The sequence below is a fragment of the Astatotilapia calliptera genome, chromosome 1 (genome assembly GCF_900246225.1).
Source record: "Astatotilapia calliptera chromosome 1, fAstCal1.2, whole genome shotgun sequence".
Classification (NCBI taxonomy): Eukaryota; Metazoa; Chordata; class Actinopteri; order Cichliformes; family Cichlidae; genus Astatotilapia; species Astatotilapia calliptera.
Window position 1 is genome coordinate 34,406,725 of NC_039302.1, and position 19,534 is coordinate 34,426,258.

The window sequence follows — 19,534 nt, forward strand, 5'->3', positions numbered from 1 at the left end:
CAGGGTGGAGCCAGAGCTACAACAATGGTGTTAGCAACCACATATCAGTTTATCTCATGCTCATTAACTGAAAGTAAAGTCTAGATATTCTATTGAGACTAATCTCAGGTTGCTGGATTACGAAAAAGGAAAGAAAATAATCAATACATCAAAGTCTAAGGCTTTATCAGTTAACTGCATGATTATTAGAGTCATTCCTGCCTCAACAGTAATTTATATTCAGTGCTTAAAAAAATACAGTTTTCTTTAAATGTTTGTTTAAAGAAAGTTATGAAACATTAAAAATAATTTTGTTAAACTGGGGGGAGGAACACGAGTATTTCAGCAGAAAAAAACAGGCATTCATAATAGCCATCAGTCTAAAACAGCAAGAGATGTATAAAAAACAAACACACAGACAAATGAAGACAAAGACCGCAGACAGGAAAGATGTGCAACCGACACAGTCATGTAACCTTTGTTGTAAACATCAAACTCACATGATCGGTGTGCTTTACACGTCCTATTATCATTTTCAGCTTTCAGCCTAACTTTTGAAATGTTTCGAAATATTTCATACAGTCATGCCACTTAGAAGTCTATAACATAGAGGTTTTGGGGGAGTTTTTAAATGATGAGGAATAAAATCCACTAAATCCATTCTGACAAAAATGTGAAAAGTTTTATTTTCCACTGTCAGTGACGGTAGAAGTCAGTGATCTTTTTTTTGTTTTGTTTTGTTTTGTTTTGTTTGCAGTACAGTCTTAAAAACTCAAGAGAACCCTCCAGTAAACTAAATGAACATTCAAGTACATCATTAGTATTGGAGGCCAGCCTCTGCTTTCATACAGTGTCTGACTTTTTAATCCTATAGTACACTTGATGCTGTATTTGTTGTCACTGATGCCTGTTCTTTTCTATGCTATATTTGTGTAGAATGCAGAGAGTTTCCAAAACAGAAACATGCCACCAAATATTAATTATTGCAGATGAATAGATTTTTTTTCAGTCTCTTGTGAGATCCTAACGAATAATAATTTCATTTGTGTACTAAATGTCGTGTGAGAAACATGGCAATCCAATTCAAATTTCTCATCTAACTTTTCAGTACCAGGTCAAGTGCTTTTCAAATGTTCTTTTCTTCCACTTCAATATAATTTCAGAGGTCCACAGTGTTGACCTTGCAATTATGCCACATTCTTACATTCTTCCCACGAGAATAAAATGGAAGTTCTGAAGCCCTTTGAATTCCCAGAAATGCCCATACCTGTACCCCCTCAAAACTGAGTTAAAGTACTTGCAATATAATGTGTTGTTTCTATGTACAAACAATGCTTGTCCTAGCCAAATGTGAAGTGGAATTCGGAGTAAGGTGAGAAAAGAAAGTCCTTCAAAAGAGTGATTCAGTCAGCGTGGAATGATGTCCTGGATGTTTGGTAGTAGAAAGTCTGTAATCATGAAATGAAACAAACACATATCTCTGCTTGTGCCAACCAGACAGCAAACCTGCCCCAGCACGCTCCTTACAGTCTATATGAGACTGGAAGGAACAGATGCCACACTGTCTGTAGTGTTAATGCTACTCCTACCACTTTAAGGATGCTGAAATGAATTGCAAAATGAATGCTCATTGGGACTAGCAATCAATACAAGAATCAATAAACCCTGTATGTGAGCTGTGCCTTGTGTTTGAGGTGCTTCCAGGCAGTTTTATGGGTAGGCTCATTCTCAGTGCTGCTGTGTGATGTCTTCTCTCTTTGTTCTGTCTCTCATTCTAATTCACATACATGTCACTCACATCACATCATCACAGCTAGACTCCACCAGCTGGCCTCAAGTCAGCTGCACAACCATCACCATGGTGATAAAGCCCAGCAGATGAGGACCCATGTGTGTGGTTTACTGCTTGTGTGCGACGCTGCTTTAATAGTGTTTTAATAATGCATAGGGGCAGACTTGTCTGTGCGTATGTGTGTTGTTGTGTGTCTAGCCCCCATAGCCTGCAGATCTTCTGTCTGACTTCAAGATAAAGAGGATGAAGAAGAAACAGAAATGAAGAAAAACCCCATTGAACTCTCTGAACTGCACTTCACACTTCATGTGCAGCACACAATATGCTGTTATTACATTTTACTGCTGGTGTTCAGACATCCTAGGTGAGGACTGCAGAAGAAAGAAACATACAGAGGAGGTACTGTACTCCCAATCGTCTGCTAAAGGGTGGAGGCTGCTATCAAACAAAGACAACAAAGAAAGCTTGTTTGTTTTTTGTTTGTTTGTTTGTTTTGAAAGTATACCACCACTGAATTCATGTTAGCATAGAAATATTTCCTAAGCATATTTTTCTTTAAAAAACCTCACAAATGAATTCCTCAGTTTGAATGTTCCAAGTGAATAAGTTAATTTTTATTTTTCATTTATTTAAGTGGTAAGGTGATTGTTTTGCTATACATAATACACACTCTACTACACAATACTAATTATCGTGGTGCATGTTGTCTATTGTGTCTCTTCTCACACTTCCTTAATCCGTCAACCTCCCCCACCTTGTCTCTAAGCATAATGCATTTCAGCATTGACTTCACCTTCACAGAATAAAATAAGATGCTTTCATTTATTGATTTGTTTGGTGGTGTTACAAAGACAGTGACCATATTTATTTTGTAATAGGCTGGGGGAGATTAAATCAGTAATCAAACATGACTGTTTTAGTTGATAAGGTTGAACTCCTGTTGTTATATGTGGGTCCACATGCAGTTCTGTCTTATCTAGAAGAATCAGTAAGAGGGAGATGGATAACTTTATAAGAAGCATCTTTATTGTTCACATTTCATCTCTACCACCATGTAAATTTCCTCCCTCTGAGCCCTTGTCCATGAACTAACCAATCAGGAGCTAGAGGCTTTTAGAATGAGGTAAAGGTGAGAAAACCAGGGACAGACACTTAACACAAATGTCAACCTTTATACATATATGGTCTGAATATCCTTTACCATTATCTGCTTTCATAATTGGACTTGAAGCATCTTGTGCAGCTTCTAATCTAAAATCCCTAACACCCAATTTTCATGTGCTAAATGTGCACATATGTCAAAGATAAGTCTTCACTCAGAGACACCCAGGGGCCCCAGCAAGGAACGTGGTAAACTGTAAGTTATCTTTCTAGACACAAGGTTTCCTTTCAGTCATCAGACACACTTGTCTGGTGGTTGGACTGCAGCTGTGGCTGGTTTCAAATATGGTGCTACTTATTACAGTTTTTATTTTGCGCAATTCTGAAATTAGAGTTGAAGTTGTTAGAACGATGAGCAAACATTTTCACATTTTGTTGATTGTGCAAACAATTTGTGACTTGTCACTTTGTGACAAGTTATTATGCGCTAAGTAGCTTTATTCTCCAAGAGTTATCATCACAGTATTCAATCGGATATGCAGAGAACATTTTTAAGATATGATTTTTGTTAAACATACTTCCATACCTTGCAAGACAAACATCTAGATCGAGCATGGAAAAGCGTGCAAACAACAGATGTGACAAACAGCATATTTTCACTTCTTGCATTGTAAGAGGAAGGATTGATGAGAATCTGTTGATCTGGCGCTATGTGTGGTGATTGTCAGCAATATTTTGCTATTGTCAAGAAAAATGTGTAAAATAAGACTTTTAGGAGCTAAAAAATGGTGAACACATGCTTACTGACAAATCTAAAGATTTTGACTTTTCTGATTTCCGTAATGTCACCTGAAGTAGATGTTTTATTACATGTGACTTGTTCCGATTGCCCCCTGAGTGAGTTAGTGTGTCTTGCAGGTTAACAATAGAGTTTTGTATGAGCTCCTTTGAGTTTCCAGAAATGTGCCCAATGGAGTGAAGTTATACTGTAATATTTCTATTTTATTTTTTTTTCTCAATATGCTGTGCACACTGGCTTCCTAAGGAAGTTATGCTTACATTATTGTGCACTAGTTGAGAACCATTGGTCCAGCATACAGTTGAGGATAATACTTTTAGTATTGTTGAAACTGCTATCAATGCAAATGATTGCTTGGAAAAACCTTAGGTTGCTATTATATGATTTCACCTGATGTCGCATCAATTGGGGAAGGACCTGCTGCTGCTTCATTCTCTCTGGTTGTTTCTAAAAGGAAGTAAGTGGTTTAAAGTTGTGCTCAGTCATTTTGATAGATATAGTTTCATATCTGACAAGTTTGTTATTGTTTGTTTTATTCCAGGGTAGCATTCCAGCCAGCGGTACCCTGTGTAGTCTGTTCCACTTTTCCTACAACCAGAAAGCCTGTATGCAGTGCTGATTTCCATTTCCCCCAGAAGTTGGATGTCTGATCTGGGAGTCATTTGCAAGTTGTCCACTTTCCACTCAGTGACTCGATTCTAGCAGTGAAGTGAGAAAAGCAAGAAAAAATAGAATTTGTTTTGTGCTGTAGCACATTCATGGATCATGTCTATAACTTATTTAGCAAGTCACAATAACACGAAATACACAAAGGTTGCAGTAGAGATTACAAGTTTTAAAGTTCTACTGCTGTTTATGGATCTGCTGCATTTGATCTCTGAATTTCTGAGTCCCAGTTTCCCTCAAGTTGGACTTTCAGCTCCACAAACCCCAACTTCACAGTCCAAAATGGTAGTCGTGCACATGAACATTACCAAAACTGTAAAAACTTGTACAATGCACTACCACTGTTGCACAGTTGTGACCAGGCGTCTTTTCTGAACTTGCGAGTGACATCACTCCCACCGCCAACATCTGTCTTCAGAGTCAATTGGGACAAAGCAGAGAATTCAAGTGCCTTAGCCCCATCCAATTAGCTAATTATGTGTCAGGAACTAACAACTTTAAGTTAAACTATCTTTGTTGTATACCCATTTGAATAATTGTTTTAAAATGGTGTGAAATGTACCGAGGTCAGATGAACTTGTGGCAAGTAGAGCTGATTCAGGACCCTGTTGTTTCTGCTGCAAAAGCTAGCTTCTCTTTTATGACAGAGCTATAAAGTAATTATTGAGAACCCCAGAAAGCTTTGACCATTGTTTCTTAATTTAACAAGAAAGGGGCCCCCGTGAGAAACACCTACCAAGAGATCACAAGCTAACATAGTCTGAGCAAGACTGAAAGTGAGAATTACATTTCAGAACACTTCAGATTTAGGTCAAGATGGTCGAACCAGTGAAACGTCACACAAGATGTGAAACAAGAAAAAACTTGTCAAGGCCTCACATGTAGCTAAATGTGTTACAGTTGTTAGAGCCTTACATTTCTGTGTGCACAGTGCAACAGAATGCCTTAGCAAGTGTCTCATTCCACTACTGAGTATTTGCACAGTTACTTTTTATTGTGTTGGCAACATGTTTGTTCCAAAATAATACTTGAGCTTGAAGAGGATTTTCTTTTGGATCTCATTCTTTGGTAGCTGCTGGTGGGAAACCATAATTGCAGTACGATTGACTGAAACACAGTTTTTTGCTTGTCTGTTTTTCCTGTGAAGCTGACATTTGCACAACGTGACATCACCGCGTGCATTGTAAAAGTAATTGTCTTGCAGTTCAGCCTAGATTCTGACTGCATTTGGAGCGTTCCACAGGGGATACTATTCAGTGTATATCCAATACACTCAGGAGGCAGAATACGCAGGACATTATTTGATGTTGGCAAACATGATCAAATATTTTCTCTTCTGCTGCACCTTAGCCGTTTAGCACAAAGCCTTTAATAGGTCATGTATTAAGGAAGGACTTCAGCCACTCGAGTAGTCTGTTATGGTTTTGCATGGTGATGGAAGATAAGATAGCTAAGTTGCGCAGATGCGTAATGGTCTTACACTGCTGCCTTTCATCAGCATTTTCTTCCTCTTCTCAATTGTCTGTCTGGCACCCATTCACCAGCCGGACTTGCACTTTCACCTCTACTTTCAAAACTGCACTGCACTTCTTCTAGCTGACAAAGGTCTCTCACTTTTAGTTCTGTTCCTGTTTGTCCTTTGTGTTTGTCTTTGGGTGTGTGCATGATTCCAAGCACACCTGCCACCGCACACACAGTGAGCCCTTTATTACCTTAACCCACGCAATGCAGCTGACAAACTCAGCTCCAGACAAGAACACACACATGCACGTATTACCAACCAATCATGTAGACAGTTAAACTGAAAATAGGAGCCAGGTGCTCGACCAAGCCATTTCCTTCTCTCTTTCTCCCTTCTTATTCTTCTATATTTGTCTTTTCAGAGGAATACAAAAGCTTAAATTTGATATTTTAAGAGGTTTGCAGTGGAAAATAGGTTTTAAATTGTTGTGTGAGTACAAGAAATGGTATCAGATATCAGTGCTGGGGGTTTAAACATTAACCTGCAGCTCAAGATATTTCCTGGATTTCTCAGTTTTGTGCAATGCAAATCAGAGTCAAGTTCATTCAAACCTAATTTTATTAACAAGGAAACAGCATTGAGAAGGAAATGCTGCTTTAACCACAACTTCTTTTTTTGTTTTGGATATTACAGTAACTTGCAAAAATATTCGCCCCCCTTGAACTTTTCCACATTTTGTCACATTACAGCCACAAACATGAATCAATTTTATTGGAATTCCACGTGAAAGACCAACACAAAGTGGTGTACACGTGAGAAGTGGAACGAAAATCATACATGATTCCAAACATTTTTTACAAATAAATAACTGAAAAGTGGGGTGTGAGTAATTATTCAGCCCTGAAGGATATAAAAAAAACAACAGCAATAGAATAATATTAAACACAAAGTGAACCCGTCTTCCTTCATTAAATAGGTTCTTTTAGATGTTAAGGAGGAATTGACTTAACCAGGCTGGCGGAGAATGAAGACAACCGGACACCTGCAGCAGATGGGGGAATCAGTGAACTTTTATTGAGACAGAGACAACCTCTCAACACAGCTCACATCAGGAGATTCCTCATATTTGCTGTGAGGATGGGTATATATTCTCTAAAACTTACAGGAGGGGGTTGTGAGGAAAGTGCTGCATTAGCAGAAAAACAACTCCATAAAAGGAAATCGGCCTTGGGTGTTCTAGTCTCTTCGCTTGCAGATATCTTTCGCCTGCAGGATGAGGCGATCGCTTCTTATCGCTCTCAAGGCCAAAGTCGTGAGCACACATTTTTATTACACAGTTGCACAGTAACTTTAAAGCTGAACAATATTTAAAGCTGAATAATGTTTAATCAAATTATATTTTCTTCAAATCCCCCTTTTGACCCATCTTAAATGGGTCAACACACAAAAATAAGTAACATTCAAAGGAACACAGAGACGTGTCGAAGCCTGGCTCGAAAAACTCCTCGGGTCTTATCATTTGTCTTTATCTGTCATTGCAGATGAGGAGAAAAGAGTCCAGGCACCACCCTGCCCAGGGGTCGGCTGCAAGCAGTCTCGGTTCCCGACGAAAGCAGTAACAGCTGTCCTGCACACACGGATACAACGAGTTAGTGCAACCAGGGTAGTGACACAAAATTAACAGTTCCTGTAACCCAGCAACCAAAAAACCTAAGTAATGATAAAAATGTGGAGAGTACAGAGTATACTATAATAATGAGAGATATAAACGTGAAAATGTGAAAGAATAAATCAACCGTAGAATAAACTCAGAACGGTAACTGCTACGGACATTCAAAAGTGAATATGGTAAAACGTGAGGAAGGGGTGTGGAATAAAACAATTCATATCCATTGGTGGGAGTACACATTCGCTCAGGCTTAAGTCCGGAGACCCTGAGAACATCGCTTAACCCTCACAACCCGACCAGACACAGTTCAACCAGATATATCCTTCAAGAGGAAGTGGGTGAGGGAAACAATTAATAACAAACCTAATACAAAACACCACAGAGAAACAACCATTCTAGAAGAATTTAAACAAGAGAAAGACGATAATGTTCGTCACCCTCACGATCAGAGTTTTCATCATCCGTTGGCGAGGAGGTGGGAAGTTGACTAGCCAATAAAGGCATCTGCCGGGCGAGATCCTTATCCTCAGGAGTGAAAGCTGTAACAATCAGTCTCTGGAAGAGGGATCGAATGCATGGAATACAACAGCAACCGCAGGTGACTAGGATAGCAACAAAAACTGAGATGGAAACTAGGATGGAAGCTACAAGGGCCTTATATTTGCCAAACATGTTAAGCCAAGAGTCCCACATGGCAGTATCAACGCCCGAGTGTTCCTTCATTTTAACAGTAAGAGCTGTGAGACCAGTAATAGCTTTAGTGAGGGAACCATCAGGAGCTGTGTTATTGGGGATATAGGTACAGCACTCCTGACCAAAAAGGCTGCAGACTCCGCCTCTCTCCGCGAGGAGAAAATCCGTTGCGACCCTGTTTTGGAAAGCCATTAGGGAAGTGGCAGATAACTGTGCATGCACAGCTTCAAAACCATCTCGAGTGTAATTAGCCAACAGTTGCACATTAAAGTGAATGTAGTTAATTCTGTCTACATTCGCATTTATTTCAACCATCCAAAGTATCGAGGCCCATCCTGCTTTAACCTGGTCTCGCAGTTTATATTCATCGGGGACCCCACGGGGTATACCTACAGCATCAATATAGGTTGGATTATGAGCTGAACCTGGGATTAGAGAACGTTTAGAGCGGCGTTCAGAGGAGGATGGGAGGCCAACTTCGTGTGCTTTTATAGAGAGATCTACTGGAGTGACTAAAACAGGTAAAATAAGAGTTATGAGAGCGCAAAGACCTGACGCATCCCGAGGGAAACCATCATATAACTTGTTATTGCCACACCACCACCACAAATCAGCCCTAGCCGTAGGTCGGAAGTTTGGTTTCATAACCGTCATCTCAGTGCACCAAGAAGAGTTCAAGCTACCTAGTTTTACTGCATTGCCAGTCAGGTTAATACAAGTGAAATTGTTCACAGCTACATCTGAAGAAAAGAAAGGTGGTTTATTAGAGACCGAGCGTTGAGTTTTAGGAAAGTGGTTTTCCAGATATGAGCAATGACCTCGTTTTGTATTGTTCATAAGATGCAGGAGGCATGCACTATTGACTGGCGCCGGTACAACTCTTAAAGTGGGGCGTGCTCCCATACAAACTATGCAGTCGGAAGCCGTCGTGTCAGCAGCTTGTTCAGCTAGTAGTAACCAGTTGTTTGTTGTTCCAGAAATACCGGTTAGAATTTGGAAGAGGTCATCTTTAGACATTTTATTTGTGTCTACAATGCGTATTCGGCCGTTTCTCCCCCCGTTTGTATATGTCACCGGAGGGCCATTAAAGGTGGGGTTATCATCTTTAACTACAGAGCTTGGAGCTGCACCAACGCTAGGGCATATTTCCATTTGCCAATACAGGGCGGTGCGATCAGTCCAAGGGGCAAGTATAAATTGTTGACAGGAGGTCAAGGCCAGATCCTTTAGGGTAAAAATTAAGCCTGAAAGATCCGGTTTTTTTGCTATTCTGAGCATATTTTGGTTTCTCCAGTGCAAAGCCTGACCTCTAGAGTGCTTGGACCAATCGAGGTCCGTTTCTGACACTAAACTGGACCACTTCCACTGATGCCAACCTCCCAGGGTTATATACCACACTGAGGAGGAGAGATGTACTGCAAGGTTAAAAAGATCCCCCCCTTGGTGTTTGGTGACGGGAGTGACTGGGAAGCTAGCGAAATCTATTTCAACTACCCAACTTTTATTGTTGGGGACACAGAGAGTAATCATTCTAGTCGTACTTGGGGTACAGGAGGTAACCGTGTCTCGTTTCTTTCTAAATCGATCGGGCGTGGGCAAAACTGGAGAGGAAGTGGTGGGCAAGACCCTAGGGGCTACATTTGTCAGATTGGGACTGTCAGAAGGGGGCGAAGCTTTTGAACTTGAAGGTGTCAGAAGTGTCGGGGGCCCTTCACAGATCAGGATTATGCCAATGGGAATGAGACCCAGGGCCAGGAAGCAAACAAAGACGCAACATCTTTGCCTGCCTGTCATTTCAGGGGGAAAGGGCCAAGACATGTTTACTTAGCTTGGATGTCGTCTAATAGAGGATGATGGGGCACAGAAAGGTGGTCCAGTTCCCCCCACCTCGCCAAGGGCGTGTTCTAGGAGTTAAAGAGCAACAAAAAGTATCAGTGACACAACTTTAAATGAGCTTTCAGCGGTTAAAACTATTGCAATGTAAAATGTACATCTTAAAAACTCAAGCCAATATAAAAGCAAAGTCATAAAAGATGTTAAAAATAAAAAAATGTTTAGTTCAGTATGAAGAACACCCCCTTTTGTAACCAGCCGGCTTGTAGGTTGAGTCTTGGCTCCCTCAAGTGGTTGGTGATGCTGTTGCAGCTCCTTCTGACAGGTCCTTCTGCACCTCTTTCAAGGTTCTTCCTGGTTCGGTGGCAGCAGCGCACTGTGTGTAATGAAACCAGGTGTCACCTTTACCTTCGAGCCTGACAGCGTGGGAGGTCCGCTCTGTTATGCGGTAAGGGCCTGTCCAGCGAGGCTCAGCCCACTTTCTCTTTGTGACTTTCAGGAGGACGTAGTCCATTCCAGGTGTAGCCGCCTCTTTCAGCTCTTGCTGGTTTCTTTCAGCGACCTGTGAGGAATACTGGGCAACAAAACTGCGGAGCATGTTATAATATGTCCTCGGATCGAGGTCTGAATCAGCTTCATCCGACATTAACAGGCGAGAGGAGGGGCCAGGAAAAGGCCTGCCATGCTCCAACTCAAATGGAGTGTAACCAGAGGTTTGATTTACTGAGCATCTTATGGACATTAATGCAAGAGGCAATGCCTTAACCCAATCTAATTTGGTCTGTGCACAGATTTTAGCCAATTTAGTTTTTAGAGTTTGATTCATCCTTTCCACTTTCCCCTGGGACTGGGGGTGGTAAACTGAGCCAAACTTATGTTTCAAACCTAATGCGGCTTCAACCCTCTGCAGATCGTGGTTCCTGAAATGTGAACCATTGTCCGACCTTATGACCTCGGGAAACCCATGCTGTGGTATATAATGATTAATCAGACACTTCACCACAGTTCTACTGTTTTCACTTGCTGTCGGCCAGGCTTCTGGCCAACCTGAAAATGCATCCACAGCCACCAGCAGGTACCTGTAACCACCCACTCTGTCCACCATGTCTGTGTAATCAATGATTATTTCTTTCCCTGGGCAAAGTGGGATGGGGAAGTACCCTGCTATTGGCTTGAAGGCGGGCTTGATTCCAAATTGGTTGCACTCCTTACAGGTTTTAACCATGTATTTTGTCATGTCTTTTAGATAAGGGTGCCACCAGACGGCTAAGTTTCTCATCATTTGTGCAGGTCCCACATGCCCCACTCCATGTGCCTCTTCCATTGCTGTCTGTCTGACCCCTGGCGGTAGAATGGGCCTTCCATCTGGGCCACGCCAGACATCTGTGTTTGTGGCCCCTCTTGTTACCCATAATGATTTTTCCTGGGGGCTGGCTTTGTCCTGTAACTCTCTGATTGTGGCTAGGCCTAGTTGTATGGGTGGTCTTTCTGGAGGGGGTGTGGCTTCTGGGTCCATTACCATAATCAGGGAGGGTAAGTAACCAGCTGTCTGCTTAGCTACTAAGTCGGCCTGTTTGTTACCTAATGCCACTAAATCCAATCCGGCACTGTGTCCTTTGCATTTTACCACTGCCACCTTAACAGGTAACAACAGTGCTTCCGCTAATTCCCTCATTTCCATCTCATGTTTAATAGGCTTTCCGCTGGCTGTCAAAAAACCAGCTCTTAGCCACTGCTTGAGCTCCACATGCACTGCTCCCACAGCATAAGCTGAATCACTGTATATATTCACTTTCTGTCCCTTTCCCATCCTTAAGGCTTCAATCACCGCTCTCAGTTCAGCTCTCTGTGCAGACTGTTGTCCTGTCAACTGTTCTGCTTTCACTGTTTTCCATCTCATGTCTGTCTGTTCCACTATTGCCCATGCAGCCTTCAACATTCCACTTTCAGTTCTGAAACAACATCCATCTGTGAACCAATCTTTTTCTGCATCCATTAGAGGTTCTGCCTGCAAATCTGGCCTGATTTTCTCCTGTACCTGCACAACCTCTTCACACATATGTGGTTCCCCCGATCCCATGTGATCAGCCATGTTTATGCCTTCATGTGAGTAGGTGATGTGTGGTGCTTCCAAAATGGTACTGAGGCGTCTCTGCCTGAGTGAAGTGAGTGTGAAGGCCTGTGAGGAGACGTAGGCCACCACACTGTGTGATGTCAAAATTTTTAGTGGGTGGTTCATCACTATGTGTGCTGTTTTCTGAATGATTTTTGCAAGTCCAGAAACGTGTTGTGTGCACGGTGGGTGGCGTTTTTCAGTGTTGTCAAGCATTACGCTTACATATGTCAACACTTTTCTCTCTCCCCCTTTTTTCTGGAACAGGATACCATTGATATGGGTTCCAGTTCCAGAAACATCAAGATGAAAAGGCAAAGCATAATCTGGCACAGCAAGGTCAGAGGCGACAGAAAGCTGTTGTTTTAACTTTATAAACGCCTGTTCTGTTTCTGTAGTCCATGAGAGGGGAGCAGAGAGGTTTCTCATGCCTTGTTCATTTACCAAAGCGCGCAAAGGGGAAGTAAGGCCAACATAGTCTGGGACATAGGTCCTGCTGTAACCAGTCAGGCCCAAAAATGACAACATGTCTTTTACAGTTAGAGGTTTTGGATGGTGCAAAATGGAGTTCCTGTGTTCTGGGGACAAGGAAATACCGGACTGTGAGACCATGCGGCCTAGAAAAGAAACCTGTTTTCTTGCAATCTGTAGTTTGTTTTTGCTCACTTTAAAACCTGTGTTGGCCAGGTGTTGAAGCACCACTCTGGTGGCCTCCAAACAGATGTCAGCCGTGGGGGCAGACAGCAAAAGGTCATCCACATATTGTATTAACATACAGTCAGATGGTAGTGGGCTGGTTTGTAAAAGTTCTTTCAAACACTGATTAAACAGTCCTGGGGAGAGGGCAAATCCCTGTGGTAAGCGAGTGTAACGCCATTGTCGGCCTCTAAATGTAAATGAGAAAATGTCACGCAGTGACTCACGAAGTGGGAGGCAGAAAAAGGCATTAGCCAAGTCAATGCAGGTGAACCAGGCATGAGATGGTGGGAGGTTGGTCAAGGCAACATAAGGATTAGGCACAGGCAAAGTAGGAGTGCCAAGTAAGGCATTAATCCTTCTCAAATCATGTGCCATTCTGAACTTCCCCGTGCCTTTTTTCTCAACGGGTAGGATGGGCGTGTTCCACTTAGAGCAGGAGGGCTCCAGGACACCGGCAGTGACCAAACCAGAAATTGTTTCTGCAATCCCAGCCTCAGCCTCCGGTCTGTGTGGGTACTGAGGCTGCCACAAAGGGGTAGCAGATGACAGTTGAAAAGAGACTGGCTCCACATCAACTAAACCTACATCTGTGGGTCCATGGGACCACAAACAATCTGGAAGAGAGTCGAGTAAAGGCGCAGCATCACAGTGGTCTGTGTGTTCTCTGCCATGTGACCCGCTGACCACTCTATGTTGCAGTGTTGAGGAATTAAAGCAATCATTTAAAATTTGGTATGTCTTGGTAGATGGAGAAAACAAAACCTGTGGGAGTTTTGTAGGTGTCCAGTCAGTGGCCGCAAGGGAACGTTTAACCATTCCACCCAGCTCCTTAGCCTGGTGTCCAGGATGTAAGGCCAGTGACACATGGGGAGCTGCCTCATCAGACATCATGTACCACTGTAATTGATCTGTTGTAAAAGTAACCGCTGCTGCCACTCCCTCCGGTGCCGCAAAAATGCACGACATGTTCAGAGACCAAGCCCGCCCCTCACACTGCTCTTGGAACATGTGCTGGTACCAGGTGGTGTCATGCCTGTCATAAAACAGTGTAACATGAGGTGGGTCAGGGGGAGGGACATAAGGATGTAGGAGTGAGAGCCACGGCCGCCATTGCTGAAAAGCAGTACAAACTCCTGGTTCAGCAGGTGTTTCAACTTCCAAAAATGCCCAGTAGATGTCAGCAGAGTCCGCCAAACAGGAGGAGGGTTGCAGCAGAAACTGACCACCTCCCTCTGGCCCATCAGAACAGGGAAGCACAACCCCAGTAGGGAGAGTCACAGTTAGGCCTTGTGAAGAGCAGAGTATTGTGGCTCCTAATTTAATCAACAAGTCTCTTCCCAGTAAATTCACAGGCGCCTGTTTTGAACAAACATAGCTGTGTAACAAAGTCTGATCTCCAACCGTTGTGGGGAGGGGCACGGTGTAAGGCAGAGTTTTAGGTTCCCCAGATATGCCCACCACTGTAATCACTGTGTCAGTAAGTCTTTCACGAGCAACATCCTTAATGGTGGAGTACGTAGCTCCAGTGTCCACTAAAAAGCTGCTTGTTCTTCTATCTACAGTTATGGACAGCATAGGGTCCGCCGTTGTCCCTTCACCGTCCTGGGCAGTCTGTGGGGTGTCCTATAGCTGGGGACCACCCTCGTAGTACTCCCACCCCATCACAGGCATCTGTGGGGCCGGGGGCACTTCAACTAAAGCACCACGAGGTCCACCTCTGTGGCCAGGATGCTGATAGGGCCCACCACGGGCTCCCCTGCCTCTTCCAGCAGCCGGGTTCAAAGGGCACGCTTTAGCCCAGTGTCCAGGTTGTCCACACCGGAAACAAACATACATCTGGCCTCCCCTACCACCTCCCATCTGACCTCTTCCCCTGAAACCACCTCTGTTTCCTCCAAATGGGGAACCTCTCTGCCCATAAGGGGCCGGTGAGTGATAAGCACCATACTGGGGGGGCTGTGGATCAGTTGGCCATGGGTTCGGATACAAATCAGGGGCAACTGGACCAGGAGGGGGAGCTGCAGCGGCCACAAGCTGCTTTTTAGGCTTGTCACCTTTTCCACCCAGGTCGTTTTTAGCTTTCTGCAGCTGAACCTTCAACAGTTGCAACTGTAAATCTTCGACGCTCTCCGCTTTATCATCAGACTTAATCTGCACTTTGTTAAGATTAAAAATCAAATGTTTCTTCCAGATTGCAAAGTCACAGTCCTGCAAATCAGGATTATCCTCCATTTTCTGGCTTACTGACTCCGGAATGCCCCTCAGCACCGCCCTTCTAAACCACATGCTCTGTGAACAAGTCCTACTGGGGTGATGACCTGTATGGTTCACCCAGTCTTCAACAGCCTGATTTAGATAATGGGTGGGATTTTGCTTTCCCTCCCATTTAAATTTCTGTAAGGCGTCTTGATTTTTGGGTGGGAATTGTTTGCGCAGGGCCGGTCCAATAAACCTCAAGGCCTGCATTAGTGGCACGTCATTCTCATGCATGGTAGTACCCGCATTTTGTTCCAGGTCCGCTGCCTGAGATCGGGATGTGCACCTAGTTATAATAGCTCTAAAATCTCCCAGTGCGAGGTCCTGTCCAGCTGTGTATTTATCCAAACCAGCCAACCAGGCATTCCCTCCCTCCATTATGTCAGGGAGTTTGTCCACTAGGGCCTGGACATCTCCGAATGAATAAGGTTGATACACTGGTGTACGTTGCGCTTTAGTCTGGACCAGGGGAAACATGCCTGGAGGCTGAGGCACAGGGCCCTTAGATCTAGTCTGATATCCTAAACTGGGAGAGGTAGAGAGGGGTGTATTGTTAAGGTCACTGAGTTCATCATCAGTATCCTCAGTTTTTCCCCCGCCTGGTGGGGTAGCAGTGTCAGCAAAAACGTGGGCTAAACTCATCTGTGTTTCCGGATCCTGACGGCCCACCAAAGACATGGTAACTGTGACATTTGGTGAAGTGCCAGGCTCAGTTTTTGCAGTAGCGGTCAGATCTCCTTTAACAGCGACAGGAGTGCTGGCAAAGGGGTTGGACCGGGAAAGAGGGGCTGACGCAACACGATTATTCACCTGGACCACTGACCTATGTTCATTTAAGCAGCTGCGTAATGCTGCTTCTAGATCAGTTAATTGTTGTTCAGTGGGTTCCTGTCTGTTCATTCGAACCGCAAATGGTGCGCTCGCAAATGGGTCAGTTAGGCCCTCAGATCCGGTTCCAGAACAATGGGACATGGAAGAGGGGGCTCTACTACTAGCTGAGGGTGTCGCCGACAGAGAGGAGCTTCCTGGGCAAAAATGCTTGGTATCTATGGGAGTTGGAGCTACGGGCGGTTCTTCTCCAATAGTCATTATTCCACCAGAGATATTAAGTACCGGATATATGCCTGCTGAGGGAGGAGTTGAGGCAGAATAGGGAGGTGGCTGAGACCTATTTTTCTTCATGTGTGGTTTTGCAGTTTCCCATAAACACACCCAGTGATTAAATTTAACTTTGCGGCCTGCGTGCTTATCTGCTTCCTTTCTGTGTCTCACCCCGCTCATCACACCTGCACCTGCTGCTGCTGAGTTGGCTTCTTCCTCTTTCTCTTTTGCCTGCATAGCCTTATTCTGCCAAATTATTCCCCAGTTACCACTACTCCCCTCGTCCTTTCCCTTTTCTTTCATTAACCTTTCAGCTGTTTTCCTCAATGACTCTTTCTGCTTTTTTGCTTCTTTAGGCTGGTGTGTGGAGTTGATGACTGTCTCAACACATGTTAATTGTTCTCCCAATGTGCTAAGAATAACACCGGGACCCCAACCATCATCATTAGTTTGTCGATCTAATTCTCCATCCATTTTACTGTCAATGGAGGAGTGTTCTTTTATTGATTTTAAAGGAGAATTTGGGCCAGCTGGGTTTCTGCCTATGTTAGGCACTAACAGCTGGGGCGCTGCTTTAAAGGTGAGTCAGCACTGAAATATCCCTTCAGGTGTTACCAAGCTTCTACCAAACCGGAGTCTGGCGGGTAACCTTGCCTAGAGCTTCCTGATAGGGGTGCTAGTTGGTTGTCACCTTGTTCACACGTCTCATTCACACTTCATACATTACCTGCAGTCACTCATTACCCTCCTTATGTATGTAATAAATGTGTAAAAAAATTCTATGTGTGGTGTATTATTTTAACCAAAAGAGGAACCTAGTTCCTTTAATTGTGTAATCTGTGAACACGGAGAACCAAACTGTCCTGCCCAGTGTTCCACAGCAAGCATTCAGCGTGTATTTATGTGTGTCCAATATCAAACAGAACATCAAAACATTTAAAACACTAAAATCATCGGGGTTTTAAGAAGAGATCCGTTTTCTCCTATTGATCAAAGGGACCCCTCCTTTGGACTCCAACCAGTACTTCTCCTTTTAAGTTTTAGAGGATCTTTTCTAATAAAGTCCTCTGGGCCTTCCTAACCCTTCTGTAGTTTAGAGAATATTACTAAAAAATATTCTCAAGGCCTTTAACCTTTTAATTTGTTTAGAAAGGCGTTACTAATAAACCCTTTCAAGGTCCCAGACCTGCACTGAGGTATTTATCCGACACCGGAGAGCAACCCGTCGGCTGCAACCGTGGTCAGACCTCAGTTCACTCTTATCTTTATTCACTTATTCACTTATTTCTTATTCACTTATCTCTTATTCACTTGTCTGATTCTCAACAAGCCTTAAGTAAGCCAGACAATTTTGGTTATGAATTACTAGGAGTTTGGACACTAAGTATTTTTATAATGTTCAATATAGCAGAAATAAAAGGTCTGCTTACCTTGTTTTTGTGTGCACACAGCTTTTGTCCAAACTCCGTTCACTCAGACCACGGCCGATGTCCTCCCACCCGTTCCAGTTTGGCCTGGAGCGGATCCTGTTCGTGACGCCAATTGAAGGATATAAAAAAAACAACAGCAATAGAATAATATTAAACACAAAGTGAACCCGTCTTCCTTCATTAAATAGGTTCTTTTAGATGTTAAGGAGGAATTGACTTAACCAGGCTGGCGGAGAATGAAGACAACCGGACACCTGCAGCAGATGGGGGAATCAGTGAACTTTTATTGAGACAGAGACAACCTCTCAACACAGCTCACATCAGGAGATTCCTCATATTTGCTGTGAGGATGGGTATATATTCTCTAAAACTTACAGGAGGGGGTTGTGAGGAAAGTGCTGCATTAGCAGAAAAACAACTCCATAAAAGGAAATCGGCCTTGGGTGTTCTAGTCTCTTCGCTTGCAGATATCTTTCGCCTGCAGGATGAGGCGATCGCTTCTTATCGCTCTCAAGGCCAAAGTCGTGAGCACACATTTTTATTACACAGTTGCACAGTAACTTTAAAGCTGAACAATATTTAAAGCTGAATAATGTTTAATCAAATTATATTTTCTTCAGCCCCCTGAGTCAATACTTTGTAGTGATGGGATTTCCGGCTCTTTCGGCTCCAAACCGGCTCTTCAGGTTGTTTTGTTGCTTTAATTAATTTATTATTAACAATAATATAAAATTATGCACAAAAGGAATTACTAATGTAAAAAAAAAAAGTGGTTTTATTTATATATGTTTATATATAAATATATGCAGTGGCCCCTAGAGACAAAACACGTACAAACTCCAAAACACATTTCTAGCATGAACTGAACTTCCAAAACAGAGCTACCTAGATCACTTAAATTACACAATTGAAAGCATGAAAGCATATGTGTATTGTTTGTGTATTTATACACAAGCATTCATATATAGTCAAATAATAAAAAAACAGTTTTTACCAGAAACCAAATCCGGTCGTTGGTACTGGCTGGCTTGTGTAGCCACTAGGTAACAAAAGTTCAACACTGCCCCTAGCATCCTGGAGCACTTCTGTTGCCTTTTGTACGTGTTTTGAGTTTTTATGTGCTTCGGAGTTTATACGTATTTTGGAGTTTATACGTGTTTTGGAGTTTGTACGTGTTTTTTTATGTGTTTTGGAGTTTGTACGTGCTTCAGGGTTTGTACGTGATTTGAAGTTTGTATGTGCTTTGTCTGTAGGGGCCACCGTAAATATACTTTTATTTATTCACTCCACATAAAATGTAATAAATAAATCATATAATACAAAAGTCAACTATTCACATTTCAATTTTTAACTATTTAAATTTTCAGCTTTTTCCTTTTACAAATTTAAAGTGAAACAACACAAAACACTGCAAACCACAACACAATTAAATATAAATTATAATATGAAAACAAAAAGAACATGCATATTGTCTGTCATATGGACCTGCGTGAATAAACTTTCTCAATCCTTTATCATCTGCAACTGAAAATAGCTGTGGATGATTACTATACCTTTCTAATGTGATGTTGTTATCCCTGGCTCTTTCTCTGTCTCTCCCTCCTGCTCTGTTCCTGTGCTACTGAGTGTAACTACCGCCCCTCCCCTCTCTGCCCAGCGTAAAGCACAAGGCTCGCGTGCTGAATGAAGCGGAAAAAAAGCGCGAGAGAGAGGGTGAGAGAAAGAAAGAAAAAAAACAAACAAACAAAAAAAACGGCTCGTGATAAGGAGCCGGCTCGCGTCGTTCACGTCGAAGAGCCGGCTCTAGAGCCATTTCGTTCGCGACCGACCCATCACTAATACTTTGTAGAACCACCTTTTGCTGCAATTCCAGCTGCCAGTCTTTTAGGGTCTGTCTCTACCAGCTTTGCACATCTAGAGACTGAAATCTTTGCCCATTCT

General features: G+C 43.0%; 1 protein-coding gene across 1 annotated transcript; it reads right to left on the reverse strand.

The window, feature by feature from the left end:
* Positions 1-10,067: 10,067 nt before the first annotated feature.
* On the reverse strand, positions 10,068-15,197 carry LOC113026613 (uncharacterized). The gene has a single exon (XM_026175592.1). It carries the CDS (start codon positions 14,379-14,381, stop codon positions 10,281-10,283), a length of 4,101 nt encoding a protein of 1,366 aa, XP_026031377.1. The 5' UTR covers positions 14,382-15,197; the 3' UTR covers positions 10,068-10,280.
* Between the last annotated feature and the right edge of the window lie 4,337 nt (positions 15,198-19,534).